General features: G+C 39.1%; 1 protein-coding gene across 4 annotated transcripts in view; it reads left to right on the plus strand.

The window, feature by feature from the left end:
• The first annotated feature begins 22 nt into the window (after positions 1 to 22).
• Positions 23 to 23,815, plus strand: part of cfdp1 (craniofacial development protein 1) — a 229,138-nt gene continuing 205,345 nt past the window's right edge. Inside the window, exons 1-4 of one of the 4 annotated variants that reach the window (XM_072279521.1) lie at positions 23 to 441; positions 14,805 to 14,922; positions 15,973 to 16,156; positions 20,366 to 20,487. In XM_072279521.1, the coding sequence (XP_072135622.1) occupies positions 381 to 441; positions 14,805 to 14,922; positions 15,973 to 16,156; positions 20,366 to 20,487 (485 nt within the window). In that variant the 5' untranslated portion in view covers positions 23 to 380. The remainder of the gene's footprint in view (positions 442 to 14,804; positions 14,923 to 15,972; positions 16,157 to 20,365; positions 20,488 to 23,815) is intronic. The other 3 variants (XM_072279522.1, XM_072279523.1, XM_072279520.1) reach the window with 3 other exon arrangements.

Genomic DNA, 23,815 nt, shown 5'->3' on the forward strand with positions numbered 1-23,815 from the left:
GAACAATGCGACGTCACAGAGAGGCCGGTTCGGCCGATTGTTGGAGCGATGTTTTTGTTTTGAAGTAAACGCGTGTGCTTGAATTCAGGGTCGGCTGATTCGGTGCAAGTTTGGTTCTAAGCTCGGTACCCGACATCTTATTGCGTGAGACCGTTGTCTTTATGAGGCGTCCCGTATCAGTTTCGAAAATTGCACCGTGCTTGGTAAATTTTGAAGGCGGCTAAAGGTTGTGTTGAATGTGTCTGGAAGAGTGGGGATTGGTGGGCCGATTGTCTGCTGCCGGCCGCCGTACTGGTACCGGGACTCGGACTCGGCGTGAGGCGGCCGGGACCACCTGGACTCGACTGTAGGTAGGCAGCCGCCGGGCATCCAGAGCGGAGATGTCGGATTCTGATTCGGAGAATTACTCGTCGGAGGAGGACGCGGACTACGAGCCTTCAGGTAGACTTCACTTTCGGTCGGGTTGTGGGGGATGACACGCGTGGAGCGAGCCGGTGTTTCCTGCAGAGGGTGGGGGGCCCATCACACCCTCCATCATCCCCAACACACGGGGCTCGGGGCACCTGTAGGGTGTCAGTCGTTCAAATGAAGTGTAATCGGCTTTAATAGGATATAATTTGCCTTCCTCTTGGAAATGTGTTTTCATAATAAGGCTCTGAAATCGCCTCTGAAACAAAACAACATGTTCTTCCTGGACGTCCCCGTGCTACAGTTTGCGAAGTTGCACAGGAGTATTGAAGGAGTAGGGATTGTAATTTAAGGCAGCTGTTCAGGACTGAGTCCCTAGAACACGTTTGTAATGTCATGTGGACTTAAAGACCGCTCCTGGATACCGATTCCAGCCTGAGGTTTACTCAGCACCAAGGATGATGGTTGTTTTCAGAAAGAGGGTGTAAAACCTTATTATAAAAAATAGTTCGGTGTTGGAAATTTTTAAAAAGGTCATGCATCTGTGATCAAAAGAAAGGGCGTGAATAACTCATGGAAACATACAGTACAGAAACAAGCTGTTGAACATCCGAGTCCAGACTGACCATCACCCTAACCCCTTTAATCTCTTTGTTTAATTCTCCCTGCATTCTTGTCGACACTTTCCAGATTCTATCACTCTGTACACGGGGGGGGGGGGCGGGGAGGGGAGAGAAGTGTGCAATGTACAGTTTCCAATTATCCAATGAGCCAGCAAGACATCAAATTCCCTGTATGTGTCCACATACTTGGTGATAATAAAGGATTCTGATTCTGAAGACCTGATTATATAGGAGACCGTGCTAACTACACACAGACATACCCGAGTTAAGGTTGAACCCATTCTCAGGTACTGTGAAGATGAGACTCTACTCGCTGTACAGCATTGCATAAATTCAGAGTTTCAGCAACTCTGCTTTTTCCCCTGCATTTTATGCTGCCTTTAATTGTGTAATTTTTCATTTTGGACCTGTAGTATGATTGAACGCTAAAGGATGAAGATGAAGGATGGTCCAAAGACCTTTTTTAATCCTTGGTGTATGTGAAAGAAAAACTTGACATATGGTAATAACAAAAAGACATATCGTAATAACAAAAGAGGGAAAAAAGAAGGAACACTTACAATAACTAATATATTTGCTCGAACTGTGTTGGGAGGGATGGTGAGTGAAGGGCTTTGAGGTTGGAAGAGAGAAAGAGGTGTAGTATAGATAGTGGAAGGGAGGGGTCAGCACAGTAAGTGTGCATGCATGAGGGAGAAATGTACCCCAGAAGAGACAGAGAGTCAGAAGGGATAATTGCAAGATGTTATAATAGTGGAGGGGCACAGAACCTAGAGGACATTACCATAAATGGATTCAGTGAAGTGCAAACAGTTGACATAATGAGGGTCAGGGTTAGTCACCGCTATGCTCCAGGGGTTAGTGTTGGACTTAGGCTACGTCCACACTAGAGCGGATAATTTTGAAAACGCCAGATTCGAGTGAAAACGACAGGCGTCCACACTAGGCGTTTTTCAAAATATCTCCGTCCACACTAAAACAGATATTTGGGTGAATCTACTCCTACTGTGCATGCGCAGACACATCTACAGAAAGCAAGCGAAGAGGAAACGGTATAATATTTACGTTTCTGCGGCAGCGTTGTGATATTTCCATTGGTCAAAAACTAGGGTACCTACAACAACAGCAAAAGAAAGTTTTCAACAATGTCTTCGAGGAATACAAATAAAACTGGGAAAATCAGACCGGACTTCTTCGTTTAGACAGACAATGAAGTCAAGCTGTTTCTGCGCGTTACAAATGACTACAAGGTCAGCAAAGCAGTGGAGATGTTTAATTCCAAACAAGCTATTAACGTAGACAATGAAGTAAACAACACACACATGAAGCCGTCATCTGCCCAAGATCAACAAGATTAACAATTACAAAATGTTAAATGGTCAACTCGACATAGACTACCAATCCCACATCAAACCCAAACCTGTTAAGAGCAGAAGAGAGCACTCAACTCAATTTGAAATACTAACTACCAAGTCAGATGTGTACAGCAATTCATTTTCCCCCCCGCACAATTAAAGCATGGAATAATCTTAATCCTAACGCAGTCACACAACCAAACACAATTGAATTTAAGGCAGCTTTTCTTCTTCAAAAATCTCCTTCTTAAGCCTACCCTCTGCCACCTCGAGTTTAAATTCCACGTGGAATATTTTGGTGGATCAAGAACCAAGAACCAAGGGAGTGGAATCTTCTGCTGCCAGACCTGGACAGTATTTCTGACAATAATATTTTTAAAGATAGACTCAATCTAATCAATTTAGGGGATCTAGTCAAAAAAGCTCACTTTACAATTTAACTCTCATGCCATTCACACTGACTGCGCGTTATAATAGTGGTGGTCAGTCAGCAGCAGTGCTGGCTTGGAGACCACGGGGTACAGGCGACCGAGGGTACGACCACCACAGACTGGGAGACCGGAGGATACGGGCAGAAGAACAGAGGATGCAAACAGAGAAACCGAGGGGACCAGCTTGAAAGCCACCTCCAGTTTAAATTCCATGCAGAATGTTTTGGAGGATCAAGAACCAAGAACCAAGGACAGCCGTCCGGCAGTGCTTGCGCAGTACCAAGCAGAAGCAGAAAAAATATTGTTGTTGTGGTGTCTTGACAACGTTTTAAAATCTCTCCGTTTACCCCGTCCGCACTACAACACGAAACAATCGTTTTCAAATTTATGCACTCCGGAGAATGTTTTCGAAAATCTCCGTTTTTGGGGGATGAAAACGCCGTTTCAGTGTGGACGGGAGGTCAAAACGAAGAGAAAAAGCTTCGTTTTCAAAATTATCCGGTGTAGCGTGGACGTAGCCTTAGATGGCATCCATGTCAGTGATCTTGATGAGAAAATATGAGTGATGGTTAGTAAGTTTGTGGTTGACACTAAAATAGGTGGTGCTGTAGATAGCGAAGAGGAGTATTAAAAGATTGCAGTGGAATTTTGATGCACGGGGACTTCTGCCTGCGGCTGGATGGAGTAATACATAAATTTTGCAGCTGCCTTTAATTCCTCCTTTTCCCCAGTTTAAACCTAGGGGTTTTTAACTTTAATTTCTCGGATCTTAGAGGGAAATAGTTGTCATTATGTCATATCCTTTAAGAAGTGGAAAGCAGCCTTTTGAATCCAGCAATGGAAAGGGAAAAACTTTGAAAGAAAAATCGGAAGATATGCCTGTCTGGGCTGAGCGTTCGGAAGGTGCATTGGTAGCTCTCGACAACAAAATAGACAATAACACTTCTGAGTTGAAGTTGTTCCGACAGAGTTTTCAGACTATTGAGGAAAATATTATTTCTTTGAATACAAGTGTCCCCCGCTTTTCGAACGTTCGCTTTACGAAACCTCATTGTTACGAAAGACCTATATTAGTACCCTGTTTTCGCTAACAGAAGATGTTTTCACTGTTACGAATAAAGCAGCGCGCGCCCCGAGCAGCCGCTCTCCCCCGGATTCAAAACTGCAATCTCGCCGGCATTGCTTAAACACGTGCCTGTGAGCAGCCGTTAGCAAGATGAGTTCTAAGGTATCGGAAAAGCCTGAAAGAGCTCGTAAGGGTGTTACACTTAGCGTAAAACTAGACATAATTAAGCATTTTGATCGTGGTGAATGAAGTAAGGACTAAGTGAGTTTGGCTTGTGGAAGCTGACGAAGATGATGTTGAAGAGGTTTTGGCATCCCATGACCAAGAACTGATAGATGAAGAGCTGATGCAATTGGAAGAGGGAAGGATAACAATCGAAACCGAATGAGTAATGATAAAGTATGACTTTAATTTTGAAAGGGTACAGGTGGTTTAGGGGATATTTGCAGGATGTTTAGAGTGCTTACAAAGAACTGTATGATAGAAAAATGTGCAAGACTCAGCAGTCAAACAAGCCTTCCACATCAGCCACAGCAGACGACGAACCTTGACCTTCGACATCGAGGCGGGCAGTCATAGGAGAAGATGAGCTGCCTACTCTAATGGAAACAGACGACGAGATGACACCCCAGAGCCCACCACCCCAACACCCAGGCCGCGGACAGATACCAATTCGCGGAGAGTGCAGCAGTAGCCAGGAGGCACACAGCACATCTTTAAGAAAAAAGCCGAAATAAACATGCTAATTAATTAGGTGCCACCCCACACGTAAATGTCGGCCCAGATCAGAGGCAATGCGATTGTGATACTACACTGATGCAATGTGATACTACACTGTACATACATTATTTCTACTTTATATCGGCTGTGTATTTTTACGTGTTATTTGGTATGATTTGGCAGCTTCATAGCTTAAAGGTTACTGGAGAGCGCTTGTGCGGTGTTTTTGCCTACGGCGCTTGCATGAAATTTTCGCTACGGAGAACAGGTCAGGCAATGATTGTGGAAAAGTGTTTCTACTTTATATAAGCTGTGTATTTAACATATCATTCCTGCTTTTACTGTTACTGTTGTTTTAGGTTTTATGTGTTATTTGGCATGATTTGGTAGGTTATTTTTGGGTCTGCGAACGCTCACAAAATTTTCCCATATAAATGGTAATTGTTTCTTCGCTTTTCGACATTCCGGCTTACGAACTGTTTCATAGGAACGCTCTACCTTTGGATGACGGGGGAAACCTGTACTGAGTTTAAAGAATTGAAATGTCAGATTGTGGATATTTCAACCCGCTTGGAACAGGCTCAACGTAAAATTGTGGATTCAGATGCGAAGTCTCGTCAGAATAATCCAATTGAATTATCGGATTGAAGGAAGGCTCAGAGTGGGAATTTATTGGACTATTTTGCCAATTTGTTTCAATCTTTGTTTCCTCAGCCTCCCGATATTGAAAGAGCTCATAGAATTTCCATATTGAATTCTCAGATCTCAGGTAAAACTTGGCCAATGTTGGTCAATTTTCTTCGCTTTAAAGTTAAAGACCAAATCATAAAATGTGCAAGGAAACAGAGAGTTTTTAAATATAATGGTTCCGAGATCCGTTTTCATGAAGATTATCCATGGGAAATTGTGGAACAGCGGATTAAATTTGTCCCAGCTATGAAGATTGCTCATGCAAAGGGATTTTTTCCATCACTTCGCTACCCTGCTAGATTAAAATTATTTCCTAAAGATTCTACACCTCGTGTGTTTTTGGATCCCCAAGCGGCATTGGACTTTGTTAACTCTATCGTGGAGTCGGCTGACACATGAAGGGTTGCTGAATAATTTTCTGAAAGAAAACAGGCTTTGAAGATTTTTGATATGCTGAAGATTTCCTTTGATTGATGAACTATTTAAAGAAGAAGTGAACTTCTTGGTTTGACTAATGAATGACTTTTTTGAAGTCTGTTTGGTATATGGAGTGAACTAACACAGTGGACAGATTATTAACTGGTTTGATTATATGCTTTTTTCCTTTTTTATTAATTAAGTGATAGCTTTCATAGTTTATGTAGACTTTCTTATATAGTGAGGAGTGTTTAGAATAGATAATTAGCTTTAGCCTTTATTAAAAAATTTGTGGAGTAAGCTAAAGGAATAATGGTGCCTTTTTCTTGTTAGAGATTGTATTGTTTAGGTTTAATAGCATTGTTTTGACGCTTTTGGAGACTGCTTTTGCATTCCTTAGTTTATTTTCAATGATTAACTATAAACATCTTTTCTGCTTCTCTGCTGGGTTTTCTTGTCTGAGGGTCATGTGATTTCTTTGTAAAGGGGAGGGGGAGGAATTGGGAGAAAAACTTTTAAATTACTATTTATATTGAGCCGCACGTGGAATTCAGCTTTTTCTTTTCTCTTTGTGGAGGCATTCTGGCTTTTTCCTTCCTTTCGCCGGATTTCTACCTTTTGGGATGGTGGGAGGTTTCGGGGTTTTTTTTTGCATTTTGGGGTTTATTACAGGATTTTTTTTCAGGTTTTTTCCCCATTATGGAGCTCCAGAGCATGCGTGTTTTCTATATGGTTATACTCATCACTGCCATCTTTGATTAGCCCACAATGGTATGCGTGTATTTTTGTGTTTAAAACAATATTCTATGGTTATTAAACAGATAAATGTTATTAGTTGGAATGTACATGGCTGGAATCACCCTATCAAGCGAAAGAAGACTTTTTAAATTATTAATCGATTCCAGCCTGATATAATTTTTGGTCAAGAAACGCATATCAGAATGGGCGATCAAAATAGATTTTTTAAAATGTGGAAGGGCCTTCAATATCATGCTACTTGTCAAAAGAAAACAAAGGGAGTATCTATTTTTATTAAATCTAATATTTTGTTTATCCAAGAAGATATTGTCTCAGATATAAATGGTAGATTTTTAATTATTAAAGGAACAATTTGTAATAGTAAAATTGTCCTGGTTAATCTATGCGGACGTAATGTAGATGATCCTTTTTTTAAAAATGTATTTGGTTTATTACCAGACTTAAATGAATATATGCTACTGATGGGAGGTGACTTCAACTGTTGTTTAAACCCTTTGATTGATAAGAATTCAACCACTCAGCAGCTTCCAAGTTGTTCAGCATCACTTATTAAGTCCTTTTTAATTGATTATGGTTTGATAGAAATGTAGAGAATTCTACATCTTAATGATAAGGATTATTCTTTTTATTCACATGTCCATAAAAAATATTCGCGAATTGATTATTTTATAGCTGATTTCCGATTTTTGTCCAGAAATGTGAATATGATGCTATTGCTGTCTTGGATCATGCGCCTTTAAGCTTAACTTTTGAATTGAATGATGTTAATAATGTAAACTTGCCTTGGCGTTTTCCAGAAAACTTACTACAAAGTTCGGACTTGTCAAATTTATAGATATTCAAATAAAAGATTTTTTTCTTTTTAATAATATGGGAGATGTGTCAAAATTGATTATATGGAATACATTTAAAGTGTATTTGCGAGGTCAGATAATCTCCTATTTGACTAAGCTTAAGAAAGACAAAAGTAGAGTTAGATAGGATTTCAAAACAAATTAAAGACTTGGATAACACTTATGCAGTTTCTCCTAATATTGATTTATTTAAACAAAGGGTTGAACTTCAATCACAATATAATTTATTATTAACTTATCCTCTTGAAAGAAATTTGCTTAAATTAAAAAGTCAATTTTATGTGTTTGGAGATAAAAATAATAAGCTATTAGCATCCGAACTACAAGCAGTTAGAGCTAAAAGACAAATTTTTAAAATTCGTAAGGGAGATGGTAGTTTAGCTTGTAATTATGAAGATATTAATAAAATTTTTCCAAGACTATTACAGTGAACTATAAATCTCAGTTTCCAGCTGATCCTTCTAAAATGAATGCCTTTTTATAAAAGATTGATTTTCCTAGAATATCTGTTGAAGATCAACAAATTCTTGATACTCCTTTTACTGAAAGAGAAGTTCAGAAAGCTATTCTTTCAATGCAATCTGGTAAAGCTCCTGGACTGGATGGTTTTTCTGTAGGATTTTATAAAAAAATCAAAAATTTTCTTACTCCTTATATGTTGAAAATGCTTAAAGATTCTCTTTTGTTAGGAGAGTTACCTTCTACATTTTATGAAGCTTCTATTTCTTTAATTCTTAAGAAAGATAAAGACCGTACGGATTGTGCTTCATATAGATCTATCTCATTATTAAATGTAGATGCCAAAATTCTTTCAAAAATAATGGCTAATCAGTTGGAGAATATACTAGCTAACATTATTTCTCAGGACCAAACGGGTTTTATAAAAGGCCATTATTCTTTTTCTAACACTCGTAGACTGTTAAATGTTATATATTCATCCCTTTCGAAAACTCCCCAATGTGTTGTATCTCTTGGCATTTTGATAGAGTTGAATGCAAATATTTATTTAACGTTTTAGAGAAATTTAGCTTTGGTACTAATTTTAATAAGTGATTAGAATGATATATAAAAGTCCTATTGCCACTATGATTCCTATAACTGTAGATCTTCCTTGACTTTCGTGGGATACGAGACAAGGATGTCTGTTAAGTCCTTTATTATTTAATTTGGTGCTGGAACCTTTGGCTATTGCACTTTGTGAAGCTAAGGATATTTAAGGAATTTCCATAAATGGGACTAGTCAAAAGATTTCCCTTTATGCTGATGATCTCTTAGTTTATACTTTGAAACCTGAAGAATCTATTCCTAATTTATTGAAATTATTAAATTAATTTGGACAGTTTTCAGGATTTAAATTAAACCTGCATAAAAGTGAATTATTTCCTATAAATGATTCTGCTTTTATATATGATGATATTCCTTTTATAGTTACGGATTTTTTTAAATATTTAGGTATTATCATCACTAAAAATTATGGAGACTTTTATAGAGCTAATTTAGTTCCCTTAGTGGATTTTATGAAGCAATTATTTTCTAGATGGAATCCTCTTACACTTTCATTAGTTGGTCAAATTCATGCTGTTAAAGTGATGACCTTACCAAAATTTTTATATGTACAAACTTATTTCAAAATAAAACTATTTTTTAACTAAGAAGTTTTTTGATGAGGTTGATTCTATTATTTCATCTTTTGTTTGGAATAATAAAAGACCAAGAATTGGAAAATGTCATTTACAAAAATTAAAAAAGTATGGAGGTCTTGCTTTGCCTAATTTAAGAATGTATTATTGGGTGGTTAATATACATTATGCGTGTTCTTGGATATATTGGAACCGATAAAAATGAACAACCACCATGGGTTGATCTGGAATTGAAAGCTCTGAAACAATTTTACTTAAGTTCATTATTAAGAGCTTCTTTACCTGTACAATTAGCCAAAATTTCTATTTTAAATATAAATCCTATGATTAAGCAATCATTACGAATTTGATACCAGTTTTGTAAGTTTTTTAATCCTAAAAAATTTAACCTTTTTAGTTTAAGTTATCAAAACTATTTATTTAAACCTTCACTTAATGATCCTACCTTTTCGCTTTGGAGGAATAAAGGAATTTATTCCTTTATGGATCTGTTTCAAGAAGGCCGATTGATGTCCTTTGAGAAATTAGTAACTAAATACTCTTTTTCACACTCACATTTTTTGCAATATCTTCAGGTCAGACATTTTTTACAAGAATATTTAAGTAATTTTCCATATATACAAGATTCTGACCTGTTAGACATTATTTTAAAAATGAACCCTTTAGTGAAAGGTTTTATTGGGAAAATTTATAATTTACTATTACAACAGGATAATTATTCTTTATTTAAGATTAAGCAAGATTGGGAAAGAGAGCTTAACATGACCTTGATAACAGAGGATTGGTTGGGAATTTTGAAGTTGGTTAACGCTTCTTCAATTTGCGCCAGTCATTCTCTAATTCAATTTAAAATTGTACATCGTTATTATTTGACAAAGGAGATACTGTCTAAAATATTTCCTAATGTTAATAGTCAGTGTGATAGATGTAAAACTGAGATAGCTACATTGACACATATGTTTTGGTCGAGTTCTGTATTGAAACAGTTTTGGAAATCTTATTTTTTCTACAATTTCTAAAGCTTTAAAAATTAATTTACAACCTAATAAATTGACAGTTTTCTTTAGTATAATTCCTCAATATATTCATGGTATTTCTATATCAGACCAACATGTAATTGCATTTGTTACATTATTGGTTAGAAGGGCTATCTTGTTAAAATGGAAAGATGCTTCTGCTCCTACCTTGATACAATGGTTCTCTCAGATGATGCTATGTCTTAGTTTGGAAAAAATTAGAAGCCGAACTTTTGATCCTCAGTTTGACTTTGAGAAAAAGTGGGGCTCTTTTACCTGTTACTATCATTTGATTTGAGTTAATTAGGATGGTCTCCTTCCGATTCTTGGGTAAATGGATTTGGTTGGCGGATTGATGTCTTTTTTTTTACGGAAGCTTGTCTGGCGCATAGATCCGGTTTGTACTCCAAATGGGTTTTTTTCCTCGTTTTTTTTGTTGTTAGCTGGGGTTTTTTTTAGTTAGTAGGGGTTCTTTTTTCCTTTTTTCCAAAAAAAAGCTTTAACATTTTGTTTTTATTATTATTATTGATACATTGTTTAGCTTGGTTAATAATTTGATTCTTATTATACATATTGATATATTGACTTGATTATTTCAACGTATTTTTGTTGTTGATTTTCTATAATAATTAATAAAAAGATTTAAAAATGAAAATGGAATTTTGATAAACTTGTACACCTCATTAATTCAAACATCTAATCCGCCAATCATATGGCAGAAAACTCAGTGCATAAAAGCATTCAGACATTCATTTGTTCAGGCCAAACATCAGAATGGGTAAGAAATGTGATCTGAGTGATTTTAGAACTTAACATAAGTAATAGGAGCAGGAGTAGGCCATCTTGCTCATTGAGCCATTCAATAAAATCGTAACTGATTTGGCCATGGATTCATCTCCACCTACCTGCCTTTTCCCCATAACCCTATATTCCTCTACTATACAAAAATCTATCCAACATTGTCTTAAAGTATATTTATTGAGATAGCCTCAACTGCTTCATTGGGCAGAGAACTCACAAATTCGCACTCTGGGAAAAGCAGCTCCTCCTCACCTCCGTCCTAAATTTAACTCCCCCGAATCTTGAGGCTATGTCCCCTAGTTCTAGTCTCACCTACCAGTGGAAACCACTTTCCTGCCTCTATCTAATCTATCCCTTTCATAATTTTATGTTTCTATAAGATCTCTCATCCTTCTGAATTCCAGCGAGTACAGTCCCAGGCAACTCAGTCTCTCTTCATAGTCTAACCCCTTCATCTCTGGAATCAACCTGGTGAACCTCCTCTGCACTGCCTCCAGAGCCAGAATATCCTTCCTCAAGTAAGGAGACTAGAAATGCACATAGTACTCCAGGTGCATCCTCACCAGTACCCTGTACAATTGTAGCATAACCTCCCTCTTCTTAAATTCAATCCCTCCAACATTCTATTTGCCTTCCTGATAGCCTGCTGCACCTGCAAACCAACCTTTTGTGATTCGTGCACAAGCACTCCCAAGTCCTTCTGCATAGCAGCGTGCTGCAATCTTTTACCATTTAAATCATAATCTGATCTTCCATTTTTCCTTCCAAAGTGGATGGCTTTACACTTACCAACATTGTATTCCATCTACCAGACCCTTGACCCTCCTCTTCACTGTCACTTAACCTATCTATATATCTCTCTGCAGACTCTCCATATCCTCTGCACAGTTTGCTTTTCCACTCAATTTAGTGTCATTAGCAAACTTAGATGCACTGCACTTGGTCCCCTCTTTCAGATTGTTAATGTATTTCATGAACGGTTGTGGACCCAGCTCTGACCCCTGCAGCACAATGCTCACCACTGATTGCCAACCAGATTAACTCCCATGTATCCCAACTCTCTGCATTCTAGTGGTTAACCGATCCTCTATCCATGCTAATACATCACCCCCAACTCTATGCGTCCTTATCTTAAGGATGTCTTTTATATGGCACCTTATCGAATGCCTTCTGAAAGTCCAAGTAAATGATGTCCATCTGTTCCCCTCTATCCACTGTGCTTGTTATATCCTCAGAGAACTCCAGTAAGTTTGTCAAACAGGACCTGCCTTTGCTGAATCCATGCTGTGTCTGCCTGATGAATCCATTTCTTTCCAGATGCCTTGCTATTTCTTCTTTAATAGTAGCTTCAAGCATTTTCCAACTGCAGATGTTAAACTAACCAGCCTATAGTTACCTGCCTTTTGCCTACATCCTTTTTTGAACAGTGACGTGACATTCGCCTTCTTCGAATCTGCTAGGACCTGCCCAGAGTCTAGAGAATTTTGGTAAATTATCACCAAAGCTTCTACTATAACTTTTGCTATTTCTTTCAGTACCGTGGGATGCATTCCACCAGAACCCGGGGACTTGTGTATCTTTAGGCCCACAAATTTGCTCAGCACTACCTCTTTAGTAATAGCTATTGTATCGAAGTCCTCACCTCCCTTTGCATCCATATCTTCACTCTTCAGCATGTTAGTTATGTCCTCCATCGTGAAGACTGACGCAAAATGTTCATTTGGAGCCTTGGCCATTTCCTCACTACCTAATATCAATTCCCTCTTCTTATCCTCCGCTCACTTCGGCCACTCTTTTCTGCTTTATAAAAACTTTTGCTATCTGTTTTTATATTTTGTTCTAGTTTGTTTTCATGTAATGTCCTGGTTCACATCTATACTGTTATGCTGAAGGTATTTCATTTAGCAGCTCTGTAAGCGCAGTTTATTCTGCTTTCAGTCTGTTTGGGTTACCATTGAAGATTAAGGATGATGTGGAATGTGTGCGATCCAGTTAGTGGGAGGTTTTCTTGGTGAGGGACAACAAGGTTGGTCTTGGGCATATGTTCGGTGGGAGATGGAGAGAGAAGACGCTGGGGAGAACCGGTGGTGCATATGATCTGGTGAGAGACCGTTTGTTCACAATGGATTGCGAGTGACATTTGGAAGGTGGTGTGTGCTTTCACGTTGACCGAAGGCCCAGTGTGTGAGTGACAGAGAAGTTTAAGATGAGCTCCAATTTGTGCACATTTGACTGTTTAATTAGAATGGGCCCCTTTTCTTTTTGTTATTCGTTACTAACCCTTCAGTTAAGGTTCATAAATATTCCCTTAACCGTGGCACTAACTTGTAACAGGGTAGCAAATTACACAGCATCCACACAAACTGGGGGTTGGGGTGGGACGAGCCATCTCAATCTCACAAGTTTGGCGGGACTTGAGAGTGTCTTCCCTAGACTTACTCAGCCAAGGAAACCAGGGTGTTGCATTCATAATCTACCTTCCCTTTCTTTATTGCTTGCTTCGTGGTTCTTTGTTGCTTTCTAAAGTTTTCCAGTTTCCCACTACTTGGCGACTTTGTATGCATGAGCTTTTAGTTTAATGCCTTCCTTTATTTCCTTTTTATGATTGATTGTGCCAGATGGGTAGTTTAAGTATCTCAGAAACTGCTGATCCCCTGGGATTTTCATTCACAACAGGCTGTAGAGTTTCCAGAGAATGATGTGAAAAGCAACAGACATCCAGTGAGCAGCAGTTCTGTGGGTGAAAACACCTTGCTAATGAGTGAGGTCAGAGGAGAATGTCTAGACTGGTTTCAAGGTGACAGGAAGCGACAGTAACTCAAATAACAATGCATTACAACAATGGTGTGCAGAAGAGCATGTTGAACCTTGATATGGATGGGCCACAGCAGAAGGCCACACCAGGTACCCTTTTGTACCTAATAAAGTGTTTAAATAACCACCTGCCAGAGGAAAAGGTTGAGGCAGGTACATTAGATACATCTAAGAAGTACAGGGGCTGATATTTTCCAATTTTTCCTACATGTTTAATCTTTTGGGTTAGAGGGTTACTAAGAGGATGCACTGTTTAAATAGGGAGGGAATGATGATAAAATAATCAACCTTGTCAGCAAGGGAATACTTATTACTCAGTAGTTGACTGAGAAAAGTGATAACATATGTCCATAGGTCCCTGAAGATAACAGGACCTTTTTGGAACCTTTTTTTTCTATGCCTAGTATGCAGTAATAGGAGTGTCATATACAGGCTGGTCAGAGCATAGTGAAAAAACCGAGTAAAATTCTGATCATTGCAAGGTGACGAAAATTTGAATAGTGAGGAGAGATTAGTTGGCCTGGTTTTTATTGGGACAGATGGGGTTGATTTTAGAAAGGTGTGTTTTTCAAAAAAAAAATAAAGGGACTTGGGTTTAGGAAGGAAGTACTTTCCTGAACTGAGAGATCTTTAGTTACAGGGTGTAGGATAATTTGCAGGAGAGTTAGAGGGTACTTGAGAACAAATATCTTCTTTCCAAAAACTGGTGCTTATCTGGAACTTGTGCCTGAAAGGATGACGTAGCAGGGGTCCTTCACCACATTTCATTTCCCCTTTGGTTTACAAAACAAGGAATGGAAAGTTAGTCCAAGTTGCTTTTTTTTTCGGCCTGCAAGAACATTTCGTGTTGAATGGCCTCCTGCTGTAAACTTCCGTAATACTTTTGATTCATATGACTAATGAAATCAGAAATGAGGAGCACAGCAGTGATATGCTTCACTATTTTAAAAACTCTTCTCCGAACAATGTTCCTCCATCACCAACCCCTCCTCTGCCCCACCGCCAACCCAGCAGCAATGAAGAAAATTCTTTGCATCACCTAATTTACTTTTTCCCAATAAGAACTTGTACCAATGGCATAAGTGGTATATTGACCAATTGACTTTTGACACATTTTCGATTTTCAGTGGTCCAGTTTGCCTTGATTTAGAATTTATTTTGTTTTACTAGTCAAAAGACTTAGAGAGTAACATTATTTTGACTTTTACAGATGAAGATTACAGTGAAGATGATGTCAGTGAACTGGTAAAAGAAAATCTTGAGGATGATGATGAACAACCCCAGAAAAAGAAATCAGCAAAAAAACCAGGGAAACGAATCTCCACCAGGTGAGTAAATTAAATATTATTGAGATGTTACTACGAGGAGCACTTACAATAGTGACAGCAACACTGAACTTGCACTGAGTGCTGAACATCATATTCTGCTTCATCGTTTACTTCCTTCCCTATATTGTTGGTGGAACGGCCAATATATTTGCTTTCTCCAAACTTTTTTTTTCCAAAATCTGCCCCTTTAGCTGTGCACACTTTCTTAATTTTTCCCCATTGCTGCAGAATCTCTCTGCTTCTAATCTTGTAATCTTTCTCAGGTTATTTTCTTTCGTTAAATGTGCTAATTGATTTCCATCTTTTCCGAGTAATCATGAGCCTGATTATTCAGACGTTCGTATATTCTCAGAACTCCTCTCATCAATACTCAACTCTAAGCTTGTCCTTGCTAACTTTAATTCTCTGGAATGTGAATCTTGTGTATAGAAGTTAGTGTGCCTCTTAACAGATGGCGTCTCTACTTTAATCTCAGTGCAATACAATAGCAGCCCTTTGGTAGGTGTTTCTTTTCACTGTTTCTGTATCTTCCCCCTTCTTCAGTGAATAGTCTTGTATATCCTACTAAACATTACTGGTCAACACTTGCCGATGCTGTGAAGGTCAATCGGAAGTCCAGAACTCGAAGCCCAGAGGCTGAGTCCTTTCCTGGAGCTGGAAGATTATCTGTGTGGGTGGGTGGGAGGGAGGAAAGGGGCCTGATTTGTTGTTGTTTGGGTACTGGTTGTGTTCTGAATTGTTATGTTCTGTGTTGATCTCTTGACATTGTGGGTGTGATGTGTTGGTGCTGGAATGGTGGTAACACTTGTCAGCTGCCTCCAGCACATCCTTGGGTTGTGTTGGTTGTTAACACAAATGATACATTTCACTGTATGTTTCGACATACATGTGATAAATCAATCTGAATTTGTATGTTAGATAAGGAAATACAATGCAAATGTTTTTTTATTTTTTTAAATTTAGTCTACTTACTGCAGCAGTGCCTAAAGCAGATCTGATGTGCTCAATAGTCACCCTTCCAATTCTTATTTATAAACTTTTGTTTGACAGAAACAGAAACATGCGATCTTCAGAATGTGGTGATGAGGGCAAGGGAGAGTGTGAGCAGGATGTTGATCCCGAGGAATGTGCAAAGATGGAAAAGAAGAAGGCCGATGATCTCTGGGCCAGCTTCCTGAGTGATGTTGGGCAAAAGGCAAAACCAAAAGCAACTATTCCAGCTTCCACCAAAGAGGTAATGACAAAAACTGAGCTGGATCATGAAACTGGGTGAAAAGAAACAGAAATAGTAGATGCTACTATTGATTCAGATGCATTGAAAAGCATACACGAGGAAATCTGCAGATGCTGGAAATTCAAGCAACACACACAAAAAATGCTGGTGAACGCAGCAGGCCAGGCAGCATCTATAGGAAGAGGTATAGTCGACGTTTCGGGCCGAGACCCTGCGTCAGGACTAACTGAAAGAAGAGATAGTAGGAGATTTGAAAGTGGGAGGGGGAGGGGGAGATCCAAAATGATAAGAGAAGACAGGAGGGGGAGGGGTGGAGCCAAGAGCTGGACAGGTGATTGGCAAAAGGGATATGAAAGGATCATGGGATTGAAGGCTGAGGGAGAAGGAAAGGGGGAGGGGGGAAGCCCAGAAGATGGGCAAGGAGTATAGTGAGAGGGACAGAGGGAGAAAAAGGAGATAGAGAGAGAGTGGGGAAAAATTAATAATAAATAAATAACGGATGGGGTACAAAGGGGAGGTGGGGCATTAATGGAAGGTAGAGAAGTCAATGTTCATGGCGGGGGGGTAGTGGGGGGGCTGGGGTTTAACATTTAACTGTTATTCATTCTTTGGGGCATTCCTCTGTTTCCATGGATGGTTGTGAAGAAAAAGCATTTCAGGATGTATATTGTATACATTTCTCTGACATTAGGTGTACCTTTGAAATCTTTGAATGTTCAACTGTAGTCCAAGAACAGCATTCTCACATAAGCATCCTTCTTCTCCAGATGTTTAAGGATGGTGTGTAGAGCTGTGGCTATTGCATTATTTGTCAATCGGTTGTGTCAATAGGCGAATTGTAGGGAGTCCAGTGTGTGTGGCAGACGTAGTCCTTGGCCAGCCTCTCAAAACATTTGCCTATTTTTGAGGAGAGTTCGACAGGATGCCAGTTGTTCGCACATGTTACCTTGGTCTTTTTAGATAATGGGACAATGGTGGATATTTTGAAGCAGGAGGGCACTTTACACTGGGAGAGGGAGAGATTAAAAAGGTCTGTAAACACATCTTCTAGTTGTTCCGCGCACATCCTGAGTACCCGTCCTGGGATGACGTCTGGTCCTGCAGCCTTGCGACTGTCCACATGTTGGAAACACCTGCGTACTTCAGCCTCAGAGATGACCAAGGTGCAAGTTGTTTCGGCAGCTTTCCTCGGGCTCAGTGTTGGCAACATCGAACTGAGCGTAAAAAAGATTTGGCTCATCTGGGAGAGAGGCAGCAAAGATGACAGCACCACTGTGCTTAGCTTTGAAGTATGCGATAGCGTGCAAGCCTTGCCATAAGCTGCGTGTGTTGTTGGTGGAGAGTTGTGTCTATATCTTGTCCCTGTATTGTTGTTCCGCTGCCTTGATGACATAACGCAGATTGTAGCTGCATTTCTTGAATTCCTGTTGGTTACCAGCAGTGTAAGCTGTGTTGCGTTATAAGTGCTGCTCGCACAGAACTGTTGATCCACGGTTTCTGGTTTGGGTAGACCCTGACTGATTTGTGAGGGACAACATCCTCAATGCATTTCTGGAAGAAGCTCGTGCCCCTTCCGTGAACGCGGAGACATCCTTATTATGAAAGAGTCATTAAAGCTGTCCTGTGGCATGGAGACCAATTGTCAGACCAACAGTGGATGGTTTTAACTATGGCCACCTCTTGTTTCAGTTTCTGCCTTTTTCACCTAGAGAGTAGTGGATATATGGAATGCTCTGCCCCAGAAGGCTGTGGAGGCCAGGTCTCTGGATGCTTTCAAGAAAGAGATGGATAGAGTTCTTAAAGGTAGCGGAATCAAAGGTTATAGGGATAAGGCAGGAACTGGATACTGATTGTGGATGATCAGCCATGATCACAGTGAATGGCGGTGCTGGCTCGAAGGGCCGAATGGCCTACTCCTGCATCTATTGTCTATTGTAATATACAGAACTGTGATAGTAACAGCTGTGAACTCTTTAGGCAACCAGAAAGGTCTACACAGCAGCACAAGGTACTCCGGATCCGAGAAACAAAAGGATTTCAGGGCATACATGTTCCGAGGGGCGCACCAAACATTATTGACCATGAAGCGTACCCCACTTCCTTTACTCTTCCCAGAGAGGGTTTAGACCTGTCCGCCCAGAACAGGGAGAACCCAGAGGACTCGATGGTGTTATCCGGTATCTCTTCTATCAGCCAGGTCCCCATGAAATACAAAACGTTACACTCCTTTCCAGGAGCGTGCTTGGCAGTGTTGGCGGATTAGCATGCCGTCTCAACCTCACCAGGACGCCGGCCCTTCTCCCTTGCCTCTGGCGCCGCTTCCGAGGTAGCGGCGATGTAATAAATGAGCCTCCCATGGATCGCATAAGCAGGGGTTCCCGGTGTAGAAAAGGCAACACGTAGTGGGTAATTGCCACCTTCCCGATGTTCAAAAGAGTCAGTCTATCATATCTGATGTAACTATCAGCTACTTGAACAGGCAATGCGAAGGAAATTGCAGAAATTAGCAGTATACTGTAAAGTTGGTATGGAGCTCGCAACACAGCCGCCGTATGCGGCGCCATCTTAGATCTTTTTCTTAATGTGCAGGGAGAATTAACAAGTATAGCTTTTGTTCATTCTTATTCCTTTGAAGTTTTTCAGTCATATAATTTCTGACCCCTTTCGCATTATTTTTTTCCTTCTGGATTTTATGTGTTTTGAGAAATTTGACATCCACTCTGAGGAGTGAATAGCTGATGCTTTGTTTATATAGAGTCAGTGAGACTAATTCTGATTTTAATCAGTATCAACATATCTGTCCTAGGGAATTGCTGATAACAATCCAAATTGTTTTATTTTTCCCTTCCCCAGCCCATTGCAGAATTATTGAAAGCATTTGCAGTGTTTTCTCTTTCTCACTTAAAGTGAGATGCACTATGTGGATTTATGTAGGCCTATCTACTGACTAGATGAATTCTCTGAGCTTTGGGAAAGTTATTTTTGGGTTCCATCTTGTTGATAATATTGTTGTGCAATTGGAAAATTATTGACTCTGGTCAACTATTTTATTCTGAGATTCAGTTCTTAACCACTCTTGTCTTTATTCTTTGATCAGTTCTACATGTAGATGTGATCATTCGTTCCTGCTTTACTTTGTAAATTTTAGTTGAAGTTTAGACTCCCTTCTAAAAGATTGAAATATAATTTATATTTCTTACGTTATACATTTTTTGCTTTCAAATCTGGAGTTTGAATTAGTGGATCTCTAAAATAGGTTATTTTTGTTTTAATCCATGCTGGCTACTGAATAAAGAACCATTTTTATAATCATTTACCTTGAGGGAGGTTTTATAAGTTGGAAAATACAGTGACAGTGTGGAGGAAAAAAAAGTCACCCTTCCACATAACTGGATAAACCCTTCACAGCACTGAATTAAGTTCTCTGGTTTACTAATGACTGTGGTTCTGTTCTGGGCAATATATTTATTTGGTGGTGTAGGAGTGGGGATTTGAAGGGGAATTTGGAAATAGGGTACAGAATGGGGATAGGATGTGGACCCCATTATATTTGTGTTATAAATGTACTGCTGTTTGAGTGCTAGTTTCTAAGTATTTTTGGGAAACTAAGTTGTTACTAAACTTGAATGCATTCCCAATTTGGTAAAAATTACTTTAACAAGAAGGCAGAAGAATCTGTTTTGTTCTAAATATTACTTTACAATGATCTAGTCTTCAGGTTTTAGAAAATATGTCTGTATTGAAAATTATGGTTAAGTCTGTGGTAATTTAAACTAATTTCTGTTCTGACTGTAACAACAAGCAATATTAAAGGTGAGTTCCTTTTATTTATAAATTGAATGACAGGGCTTAGAAATGGGAAACCTATATATGGTAATAAACAGGAGTTGAACTAACCCTCCATCGAAAGTTCTTTTAGTGGTTAACAAAAGCATACGATTAAATTTAAGCTGTAAAAAAGTGATTTCACCAGGTGAAAACAGATTTAGGTGTGTTTACTGACCAGTTTAGGTGATAACTTGTGAAACAAGAAATCATTTTATTGTTATCTGATGAGGGTCTTTCACGACAGCTATGATTCTCTGTTTAACTGCACCATTGCATGTGACCAGATGAAGTCATTTTGATAGTTTTGCTATTGATAAACTATACTGTTTGGGTATGGATTAATTATGTATAATAGTTATTGTTCTTGTATCTTCATTTTAGGAAACATCAGTTGAAGAGAAGTCAAACAAGCATCGGGATTTAGTGAAAGACACAGAGAAACTAAAATCACCTGGAAAGGTCACAATCACAAAGGTGTTTGATTTTGCTGGTGAAGAGGTGAAGTAAGTGGTTTGGTTAAATAAAATTATTTGTGCCTCTGATCTGGCAGGGGATTTATAATTTATCAAAGATCAAAAGAAAATGATGTGAATAGGTTGCATTTGTTCAGCATCCATTAGTAGTTTATATAGATATATACATGATTTTGTAAATTTCCATAGTTTTTCATGTGGCTTTGCTATTGGGAAGCATAGGATCTGAAACTGCAACAGTTAATCACTGAGCAATAAATACCGTCTTATTTTTTAATATTTCTTGAAATTGATCAATGGTGCAGGCTAATCTTGTGTTAAGGCCATTTGGGCAACAGGAATTCATCCTTAAAGAATTATCAAGTCACCATCCAAAAATTTGGGGTACTAAATAAAAATAGCTGTCATTGAATTTGTGTGGAAGGTGAGGGTGTAGACCAGTGGTCCCCAACCACCGAGCCGCAAAGCATGTGCTACCGGGCCGCGAGGAAACGATATGAGTCAGCTGTACCTTTCCTCATTCCCTGTCACGCACTGTTGAACTTGAACATAGGGTTGCCAACTGTCCTGTATTGGGCTAAATTGGTTTGTCCCATACGGGACTGCCCTTGTCCCGTATTTCCCCAGCTAAGGTAGAGCGTTCCTTTGAAACCTTTTGTGCCAAAATGGCGTAAAGCGAAGAAACAATTACCATTAATTTATATGGGAAAAATTATTGAGCGTTCCTAGACCCAAAAAATAACCTACCAAATCATACCAAATAACACATAAAACCGAAAGTAACACTAACAAATAGTAAAAGGAGGAATGATATGATAAATACACAGCCTATATAAAGTAGAAATAATGTATGTACAGTGTAGTCGGGAAGATTAAGCCAAAACCGATTTGTGGGAAAAAAAAATAGGCATGTACGTGCATGTGCACGGCACACACACGCACGTCATGACACATGCACACACAGGTGCCTGCGCAAGGCTTCGTGGTCATGGTAGTCTTTCCTGGGGTAAACACAAGTGTCCTGGGATTTGGCTGCTAATTTTGTCCCTTATTTGGGAGTGAGAAAGTTGGCTACCCTAACTGTAAAAGACATGTTGAGGTGAGTTTAACCCAATTTGAACACCCCCCCACCGGTCGGCCGGTCTGCAAGAATATTGTCAGTATTAAACCGGTCTGTGGTGCAAAAAAGGTTGGGGACCCCTGGTGTAGACAATAAAGCTTTCAACTCCTATTTCTTGACCATGCACAAATAATACACCTTTATGGAAAATCATGTTATGGACCATTTACTGGGAACACATGCCCACTGAAAGTGGTGGTCACTTTCTATTTTGTGAGGGAAGTTTGCAAATTACATCAAAGTTGCTGGTAAACGCAGCAGGCCAGACAGCATCTGTAGGAAGAGGTGCAGTCGACGTTTCAGGCCAAGACCCTTCGTCAGGACTAACTGAAGGAACTCTTCCTTCAGTTAGTCCTGACGAAGGGTCTCGGCCTGAAATGTCGACTGCACCTCTTCCTACAGATGCTGCCTGGCCTGCTGCGTTTACCAGCAACTTTGATGTGTGTTGCTTGAATTTCCAGCATCTGCAGAATTCCTGTTGTTTAAGTTTGCAAATTACCAGGTTTGTAAAATATTTTGCCAAGTTCAGAAGAAAAACCTTGTTTTTCTAAAAAGTAGTCTTTTAAGAGTAATAAATTTGACAAAATATGTGTGCAAATACGTTTGTATTTTGAGGCTAAACTTCCAAGTCATTGTTGATTTCACAGAAGAACTCAGGATAATGAGCCTTATCCCCAAAAGCTAAACTCCTACACCTTCTGCCCCTCTGGACAACATTGTCCTCGGGCAATAAAAGACCATGAAGAGGCCCTGGGAAATAGGAAACATTTCTCATATCTTTAGGACTAACTTACAACAAAAGCCATTGTGTATGAAAACAACCTTTGGCCATTTGAGAAAATGGAAGTTTAAAAATGAACACTTCACAGCAAAGCTCTTGGTGTACTGAACAACAGTAATCTTTGTCCTTGGACTCCCTACAATGGACTAATCTTATAATTACAGTGTTGAGGCCTTAATTACACTAGGTAATCTCCAATGGGCTGGCTATGTTGTTTGCATGTTTGACACCAGACTTAATGTAGCGATGTACTCTGAACTCTGTTGTGGCAAAACAAAAATGCAGATGGATAATGAAATTATTAAAGAGTATTTCCAAGGTCTTAACATAATGTAACATGCTCAATGACTCATGCGGATCCGTGCTCCACAGCCAATCCAAAGTAAGCAAGCTTGGATTTGTGTTGAGAATCTTGTTCCCCTGTCAGAATGCCAAGAGACCCAGCGGAAGCAGCGCACCACTCCCTATAATACCAAACTGTCTGTCCCATCAAGCACCAAGTCCCATACTGACTTATCAGACAACTTTGATCTCACAAAACCAGATTGGAAGTAAGTCACCCTTAACCCAAGGAGCTATGTCATTAGGAAAAGAAAATGATAACCTCAAAAAGGTATATTTTTTTTGTAGAAAAGATAACATTTTATTATCAGTAATGCTATTAAATTCGGTTAATGCAGAGCATTTAGCTTTTCCTAAATTATCATGTCAGAGGTTCTATTGTTATCAAAGTATGTATGCAGTCATTTTTTCTTAAAGTTTATACTGTTAATGTGCTGAATAGGGTTTGAAAGTATTGCTTTCCAACATTGTGTTTGAGGCAAAGAAACTTTTAACCCATGGCATGATGACTTGCCTGGATAAGCAGTGAAACAACATTTATAAATGTTCTGCTAAGCAATGTAGTGATGGGGCTTGAAGCTAATCTTGGAAAAAAAAAGCCTGACTACAATGTGTCAGCATGATCTGTTTCTTGGATTCTCCCTTTCTTACTGTATGTTGCTGTCTGATGTCATCCATAGGGGCTCTTGGACCTCCAGTAATGCTTACAATCAACTTGGCCGAGTAGTCAACCATATTAGAAAATCCTGCCACTCCATAAGTAAAAGGCTTAGATATTTTATAAATCATTGAGCATTTTTTTAAAGAGAAAGAGTCAAGTGAAATATAAGCATTTAGGTTGGATAAGGGTCCTTTAAAAATTATAAGATTAAAAGGTGTTTAATCTGCAATCTTTAGTGATAATTATTGAAACTTGAAACAATTGCAATCATTCTTTATTTTATAGTACATCCATCTCCAATACGGCGGGTTCCAGTTAATTGGGACACATTGGGACCGGTACATTTTGGCCTGTTATGCAGCTGTCACAATTTGCTGAAGTTTCATGGAAATAGTTAAAATGGTATTAATCAAGACACTACTGTTTAACCAAGTAACAAATGATGTACTTAAAT

This window comes from Mobula birostris, chromosome 15, assembly GCF_030028105.1.
Source record: "Mobula birostris isolate sMobBir1 chromosome 15, sMobBir1.hap1, whole genome shotgun sequence".
Classification (NCBI taxonomy): domain Eukaryota; kingdom Metazoa; phylum Chordata; class Chondrichthyes; order Myliobatiformes; family Myliobatidae; genus Mobula; species Mobula birostris.